General features: G+C 40.6%; 1 protein-coding gene across 2 annotated transcripts; it reads right to left on the bottom strand.

Annotated features, from left to right (window-relative positions):
* Positions 1–7: 7 nt before the first annotated feature.
* On the bottom strand, positions 8–6,490 carry desmb (desmin b). 2 transcript variants are annotated; one of them, XR_009206069.1, is made up of 10 exons: positions 5,833–6,490; positions 4,986–5,046; positions 4,798–4,893; positions 4,084–4,245; positions 2,967–3,092; positions 2,666–2,886; positions 2,293–2,336; positions 1,257–1,345; positions 396–495; positions 8–193 (listed from the first exon to the last, which is right to left on the bottom strand). XR_009206069.1 is itself a non-coding variant. In XM_058403210.1 (9 exons), the coding sequence occupies exons 1-9, from the start codon at positions 6,408–6,410 to the stop codon at positions 454–456; spliced, it is 1,419 nt and encodes a 472-aa protein (XP_058259193.1). In that variant the 5' UTR covers positions 6,411–6,490; the 3' UTR covers positions 237–453. The 2 variants fall into 2 exon arrangements, 1 of the variants encoding a protein (XP_058259193.1); XM_058403210.1 differs by lacking the exon at positions 8–193 and having other exon boundaries at positions 237–495.
* Positions 6,491–8,619: the final 2,129 nt, after the last annotated feature.

Raw genomic sequence — 8,619 nt, 5'->3', positions numbered from 1 at the left:
CAGAGTAGAGTGGTTGATGCGTATTTACTTTATTTTGATTTCATCGTACATGTCACGGCTACCAGTTAATTCCTCATCGTTTACCCTTCCTCCTGTCCTCTCTTGCTCTCTTTATTCACCTACATATTAGCCCCTTCCTGTGTTTTGACCTTTGTCCTTTCTTCTTCCCAGGTTCCTCTCTTATGGTTTTGCTCTGCGTGAATACAGAAGGATCTTCAACATACATTCCATAAGACTTTTTTTTTTTATTTTTATTTATTTTTTTTTTTCAAAAGCCAAAATGTTAAAGATCTCTTCCTTTCTCTCACTTTGGAAGCAGTGCTCATGTTTCAGATAAGCTGTGTTTGGAGTAATGGGAAAAAAAAAAAAAAAAAGCACAGGATATATGGCTGGACCTTATGGATTTATTGAAACCACTTGTGGCTTTTGTGGTTCAGCTCCTTTGGTGAAGCTCTACATGATGTCCTGCTGGTGCTGTGTAGATTCACTCACTACCTGTAAAGGGCACAAAAATGGTGAAGAGATGTGAACATATGAGCCTTTGGAAATAAATCGCAATGCAGAAATGTGTATGGAAAAATTGTTATAAGTGTCCCAAGAGAAATTGCTCAATAATCTTGAACATACAGTATGTTAGGATTGTAGGTGTTGTAAAATAAAAAAAAAAGGTAATTAACTCATATTAATGAACTTATTTATTTATTGCCACTCGACATTTCCATAACTAGCATACATTTCTTATTAATCATGCAATTATAAGTAGCAATATTAAGGTTTAAGGGCTTTACATAGGAGCAAAGCACAACCATATCTGACAAGAAATGTTAGATTTTGTTCAGAACTGTGACTACTAATCACCTTGACATAGTAACAACCAACCATAACTTTTCGTGCACACTGTTCTAGGAATTTGCAGTCATGTTGTGATTGTTAAATATTGAATATTCCCGAAAAGTACACACCCTTCCTGTATTTCTCTCATATAATGAGACTGCAATGTACTGCTGCTGTAGTAGCGTGAGTGAGTGTGTGTTTGCATGGAAGGAAAAATCACGTCGAGGCAAGTTACAGGAGCGTGTTTGGCACTGAGGTTGTGTATACACATTCGTGCAGTTATTTTATCAGCCAATCATATGGCAGCGGCGCAATACATAAAATCATGATCAACTGCCTCAATATTGGCTGGTTAGATAACTGCATGAATGTACAGGTGTTCCTAATTAAGTGGACAGTGAGTGCGTGCACACGTGTTATACCTCGCCATCACGGGTTTCGATGGTTTTGATGAGCACTGTCTTCTTTGAGTGCATTTCGGAGGCTCGTTGCTGGCGCTCTGGGCTGGTCTCTGGGTAAGGGTCAATAATCACAACAATAAGCACAATAATCGGCTTTTCCAGCCATTTTTGTCCAGGTACAAAATTTGAAACAACATACACACTTTAACATAAATGTCTGTCGTTTTTTTCCTCATGTAATGAAACATTAAATGTTGAAGTGTTAAAAAGAGGCACATTTTTGGCTGCAAATGTTAAAACGTTAAAAAAGATTTTCACGAAGATTTTTTCTGCCAACATCTTGTATACGCAGCGGAGCTAGAAAATAAAAAAGAAAGACCTCCGTCTCATTAGTTACAAGGTTGTGATCAAACTAAAAGGTTTTGTTCTGTAGAATGAAACATTTGAATTATCTGAGTTATCAGACATGGTGGAATTGCTATGTTGGCAGCGGTGCCAGGTTTATATTATATTTATATTGTTTCTATAGTAACAGATTTACAGGGTGCTGTTTAATGGATGCTTAGTGGGAGGTTGATTATTCATCTTTTATATGGTGAAGCTTTCAGTAAGGAGATATTTATTTATTTAACATTTATGGAAGGAGTCTCCAGTGTTAGTATTTTGTCAGTTTTCCTCAGTGAGATAATATTCAGGGGAGAGAGAGAGAGAGAGAGAGAGAACTGGAAGTAAGCTGTATTGTGGATGTTCGTTACAGCAACAATTTGGACTGTCACCATTGTGTGTGTTTCTTTTCATCTGTCTTTCCATTCTTTTCTCAGAGAAAAGTAAAAACACACACACTCGTACTACAAATCATATGGTTCGAGATTTAGTTCAGAATGTTAATGTTCATGCAAATTTTATCTCTATTTTATCTTTACAGACATTTCAGCTGCCATCCCTAACACAGGTTTCATCCACTCGAGGTCACATTTTGTTCTGTCATATTACTATAGACAACAGTTCCTCTAGATGAACACAGTTTTGTAAGCCAAAAAAAAAAGCCAAGTCTTACCTCTAAAGCTAATTGTGGAGTAGGCCTGCATGGGCAGCGTAATCCTGTTGGAGAAATTACAGAGACACTTAAAAACAACGTAATATAAAGAACTCATTAAAGTGGGTGACTTTAAGGATTAAAGAGGGTTATGGTGACCATTATAACAAAACAGTATATAAATTATATATTTACATGTTTCTATTTTATTTTTAAAACAATTCTTCAAATTATTTGTTAAAAAAGTATTATTTAGTGTCTACTTTCTTTGTGTTTTGCCTGAAATGCACTTCAACACCTTTTCAAGGATATTATAAAAACCTTTTGTCTTGTGGATGGATTTGTCCAAGGTCAGAACAAGTACAACCTCCTTTCAGACAACCCCATCTCCTACCTGCTCTCTTCTCCCTCCAGCAGTTTCCTGTAGGTGGCAATCTCCACATCCAGGGCCATCTTGACATTGAGCAGGTCCTGGTATTCGCGCAGGTGTCGTGCCATTTCATCCTTCATGTTAGCGATCTCGGCCTCCAGCCGAGCAATTGTGTCCTGGAAGCTGGCAGCCTCGCGTCCATGTCGGTCCTCCATGTCTTGCATCTGCCTCATCAGAGACTCGTTCTGGGGAACAGAAACAGCAATGACATTCACCAGTGCAGAGGTGTTGCGGATGTTAGTAAAGAGTCATGTTATAAACTCACCGTGCCCTTCAGTGAGTCAATCTCACAGGTGTAGGACTGAATCTGGTGTCGGTACTCCATGGTCTCCAGCTTGGCCTGCTTCAGGGCTTCGTTGTTCTTGGATACTGCTTGGTTCAGGTCTGACACCTGGAGGTTAAAAACATTCATTTATGTTCATTAGAGGGTGAAATTTGTTTGTATATACTGTTCTCCATATACTCTTTTCCATAAAGAGATTTTCCATGCAATGTTGCCCTTTTTATCATTTATATTCTGTTCACAATTTGATAGTTATTATCTCCATCCATCCATTCCATCCACACAGGGTCACAGGAAGCCAGGAGTCTATCCCAGGGGGCACAAGAGAGAGTCAACCCACTGCAAGGCGCACACACACTCGCGCACACCCATCAGTCCACATGCATGTCTTTGGACTGAGGGAGGAAATCCTGAAGCATTGGGTGAACTGGGAAGCAGGAATCAAACCCACAATACTAAACTGATTCATGAATCAACATGGAACATTTCATTATAAACTTACCAGCCAGTTTAATAGGAACACCTGTAAACCTACAGTTAAGCAATCATCTAATTATATGGCAGTAGAGCAATGCATAAAATCATGCAGATAGAGGATAAGAGCTTCAGTTAATGTTCACATCAAATATCAGATTGTGGGGAAAAAATTGCTCATGGTTGTTGGCTGCCAGACGGTTTGGTTTGAGTATTTCATAAAGTGCTGATCTCCTGGGATTTTTATGCAGAACTGTCTCTTAACAGTGGTCTGAAAAAAAGAAACTTTCGTTGAGCAGCGTTTTTTTGAGAAGAAACACCTTGTTGATGAGGGAGGTCAGAGCAGAATGGCCAGAATGTTTTAAGCTGACAGGAAGTTTTATAGTAACCACTTTCTTATAAGCATGGTGAACAGAAAGAGGTGAATGGGCTCCAATAACAGATGACCACACTGGGTTCCACTCCAGCTTTTATTCTAGCCAAAGAGGATTTTTAGATTTTAGTGTCTCTCTCTTTCCTTACATCTCTATTTGGACAATGCCATCATCTATTCTCACGTGTTTATACTGCGATTGATAAAACCTAAAAGATTTAAATTTCCAGTTTGTCCTTTACTTTGCCGTACCTTGGACTTGTACCAGTCTTCAGCCTCGGCAATGTTCTTGGCGGCGATGGCCTCATACTGAGAGCGAATGTCTCTCAGAGCACCAGTCAGATCAGGCTTGGACATATCCATCTGGATCTGCACCTGAGTCTCTTGCATCTGAGCCTGCAACTCACGGATCTCCTAAACAGAGGAAATCAAAGAGATGGGTCTAGGTTAACAAGCTTGGTGGCATCACACACACACACTTACACTCTTTTGCATATCTACAATGTATTACGTATTATATACAGATAGACTGCTAGAGTTTAAAGTTGCACTGCAACCTCCAGGAACAGATACGGCTTCAGAATGACATCCAGTGAGATAACAGTCAGTCATGTTTTAAATGTTTTGCTAAATTATAATTAATGTTTCATTATTAATGTTTTTTGTTATTACATCTATTGCAATACGTTTTACCTGTGTGTTTGATTGCATACTGTGGTGGCAGAATTATCAGTCTAAGTTTTGTTTATATTTGGCATTTAAAAGATTTGTTAAAAAAATGAAGTACATGTGAAAGAATAAAGGCTTATAAAAAATAAATGGGAGGGAAAAAAAAATGCTGATTTAAAATGCTGAATATCATAATAAAATAGTTTCCAAATTTTACATTTTAATATTGTGATATTGATTATAATTGTTGCCATTATAGTGCGACATCATGTGTGTATATGCCTAGGTTCATCTGACCTCCTCGTGGATCTTCTTGAGGAAGGCAATTTCCTCTTGCAGAGTTTCGATGCGTCTCTCCAGGTCCAGACGGGCGAGGGTGGCTGCATCCACATCCTGTTTTACAAAAATATTCAACGTCTCATATTTATGTTATACAATATACACTGTACTAATAATTAGAATGATTGTTTGTAAGCCAAACTCACAGCTCTGAATGCTGCAAGGTTGTTCTCGGCCTCCTCTCTCTGTGCAATCTCCTCCTGAAGCCTGCAGTCAGAGACAATACACAGATTTTAAAAGCCACTTCCTTCTTTTCCTTTTATAGTGACAGGATTCTTGTTGCCGTCTCACAACATACACAGATTACCCCATCCAACTGGTGGTGAGGCCAAAGATGTCTTGATGTCTTGATATTTAGTCCTGATTAGGAAAAAAAGACTGTGGTGATGTAAACTCTGTCAACAACTGCCATTATTAGAGCAGACCTTACGTAACTAAGTGGTGTGCTGTATTATAATGAGGAAAGCAAACTGAGAGCAAATGCAAATTGCCTAAGAAAACAAATACATACACCTACGCTAAGAGATCTACAATTCCTTTTCCACACCCAACAGTGCAAGCTGCTCCCTCTCACGAGTTTGCTGCTCTTGTCTTTCATCGAACAGAACTGCAAAATGAAACAGCAGGACCTCCAGGTCCTGTGAATATAAATGTGTTCTGACACAAACCTCACCTCTAAGGGCATTCACGTGATCATTTTCCAGACAAAAATAACCAAGTTTCGTTAAGCTTATGACTCTTCTGACCTCTTAACATCTCTGGCTCTTCTAAAATAGACTTCGGTGTCACGTACAGTGACACTGCAATAACAGACTGCTGTCATTGTCTCAGTGGTAGACAAAGCATCCTGGTGCACAGTCAAACATGTGATGTGGTTCTCTTCATTCATACACTGCTTTGTCTGCTGTAACAGTACTGATCAGTTGATCTATCTATTCAAATATTACCTGATCTATCTTCTGGAATGAGGTTTATTTATTGACTGCTTCTCACCTGAGTTTGAGTTTCTGCAAGTCATCAGCCAAGTTGTCTCGCTCCACTTCAACTCGGGACCTCTGATTGGTCACGACCTCTATCTGGCGCCTCAGCTCCCTCATCTCTTCCTCATAAAGGTCAGCAATACGCGTTGGCTCACGGCCCCGCAGTCGCTCCACTTCCACCGTCAGAGTCTGGTTCTGCTGCTCTAGGAAGCGCACCTTCTCAATGTAGCTAGCAAAGCGGTCGTTCAGGTGCTGCAGTTCAGCCTTCTCGTTGGTGCGTGTTTGCAGGAACTCCTGGTTGAGGGCATCGGCCAGGCTGAAGTCCAATGTCTCACCCATGCCGGCATAAGAGCGAGAGATGCCTGTGGACAGAGCAGGGAGGCCATAGGAAGATGTGCGGTAGCTGCTGTAGCCCGGTGATGCTGAAGATGATGTCTTGGTGACCTCGTAGACCCGTGAGCTGACATGTGAGCCCCCAGAGCCACGGCCAAGCATAGAGGAACGGGTAATGGGGGCTGTGGTGAAGCCGGGCCCACCGAAGGCACGGCGGTATGAGGAGGACTGGGAGGAGGCGTAAGAGGCGCGGCTCATTTTGGAAGGACAAAGCAGCCACACGCACTCACACAGAAGAAGAGAGGAAAGAGGACAGGAGTGAGGGGACGATCAACAGCTGTGGCTATTTGTAGAAGTCAGGCCCTCTTTGTGGATCCCCCTCCCTAAAGCCTTTTGGACAGTCCCATCTCATCCCCTCCCATTGCATAGTTTTTGACCTTTTCTCTCACTCTTCCTTTCTCCAGTCTGAACCTTCCCTATTTCAAACATATTCCACGCTTAAATTTGTGTTGTGTTCTCTGCTTTTTTTGTTTTTTGCTAAATATCTTGTCAGGTGTATAACCGCAGGTGTGTGGGTTGAGATTTATATCATCAGGGTGAGAAAAAAAAGGATGTATTATATTATATGAATCCTGATGAATCCAGGATAGATCATTTCATAATTTTCTAGTACGTATTATTCTATTGAACAGGCTTGTTTGATTCAGATTCCCATCTATTATTTCCATTTATTTCTCATTCCCTTAAAAGGATTACACAATGATTTCATGTGACAAACCAGAGTTTGTCAGCTACAAGAACATCAACATCCCACATCATGCTATTTTGATATTCTGACATCACAGCCTGTGGATGCAACAGTTGCATCTTAAACAGCCGAATTCTCACATTGTTAAGGCAGAGTTACTGAATGCTACACTCAAGGCAAACAGTGAGGTCTGTTCGACTCTGCCTTAAAAAGGAAAGGCATGAGGCAGAAAAGAAGCACGATGCATGTCTCCTAGATGAGCGAGATTCATGCTCCTCAGCTTCAGCTTTTGTAAACATGGGGCGCCGCTATCGATGTCATTTGTCATGATACATCTATGGATGATGACCTCACCTAAGAGGTTGTAAAAATGTGCAACGGGGTTGGGCTAAAGCAAGGTACTAGCAGGATCTCAGAACTAATGCTTGGGTATTCAAAGCAAGACGTGCCACTCTAGAGACTCATTTCATTTATTCCAAATTTAATGCCAATGACAGGTTTAGTGTAATGATCAAATAAGGTTGGACCAGCCAATAGGAATTGTTCACCACAAGTAATAGTCTATTTATAGGCATTCAGGGATAGCACATTGGAATTACGTCGATCTCTGGAAGTCTTCAAGCAGAGACAGAGATCAGAGGTGACAGAGGATGTAAACTGGCTCTCTGTCTTTCCCTCCCTCGAGCTTTCTCTCACCCCCTCCCCAATCACTTCCATCTCTTTCTTCTGCTCTTACCTCTATATAAGGTAGAGCTGTAGAACTTCTACGGTTACAGAGGAGGTCCGTGTGAGAAACATAGCAGGGTTGTCAAAATTTTCAGTGTTAAAATGTTTAAAATATAAAGTACATCAGTGAAGTAAACCATTCAGGATTCATTTCCTAAATGTTCATTTTCCTATATATTTAAATATTTTCGGACCTAAAAACCAGGCTCCATGCATATAACAGTGGCGGTGGTGGCTCAAGTGGTTAAGGCTCTGGGTCGTTGACCGGAAGATCAGGGGTTCAAGCCCCAGCACTGCCAAGTTGCCACTGTTGGGCCCTTGAGCAAGGCCCTTAACCCTCTCTGGTCCAGGGGCGCCGTATCATGGCTGACCCTGCACTCTGACCCCAACCTCCAAGGATGGGATATGCGAAGAAAGAATTTCACTGTGCTGTAATGTATATGTGACAAATAAAGGCTGTTTCTGTTTTTAACGTTAAATTGTAAATATGTACATGTCCATACACTTCAAGCAAGTCACAACACACCTCAGCTGATAATAAATCATTACCACTTACTTTACAATAACCAACAATAAGTATGTCTGCAAGCACAGGCTGGACCTAGCCACATTCCAAAAAGATTGTTCTTGTTAAGATAAATGAAATAGTGACATTTTTGTCTAAATGATTGTATTTGTTGTCCACTTAACTGACTTATAAAGTTAGATATGCTGGCGCAAGACCTCTTTAGCAAGCCAGTTTCCCTTAACACTTAACACTAACACAGTGATTAGCTTCTTTAACTGCACTATACTATAAAACTAGTGCTGTTGAATTAGTAAATGATATTAAGTACAGATTTATATACAGATCTATATACAGACCTGGGAAGAAAATTAACATCCCTCCATCAACCCTGCTACATTCTGAGAAGTGAAGTGAACAGAAACAGTTTGTGACCATAGCTTTTGTTGAGGCACATCGACATTAACAATGACATAACCTCAAACAAA

Source organism: Hemibagrus wyckioides, linkage group LG11, assembly GCF_019097595.1.
Source record: "Hemibagrus wyckioides isolate EC202008001 linkage group LG11, SWU_Hwy_1.0, whole genome shotgun sequence".
Classification (NCBI taxonomy): Eukaryota; Metazoa; Chordata; class Actinopteri; order Siluriformes; family Bagridae; genus Hemibagrus; species Hemibagrus wyckioides.
Note: the sequence above shows the minus strand (reverse complement) of the source record. Positions and strands in the feature narration are given on the sequence as shown.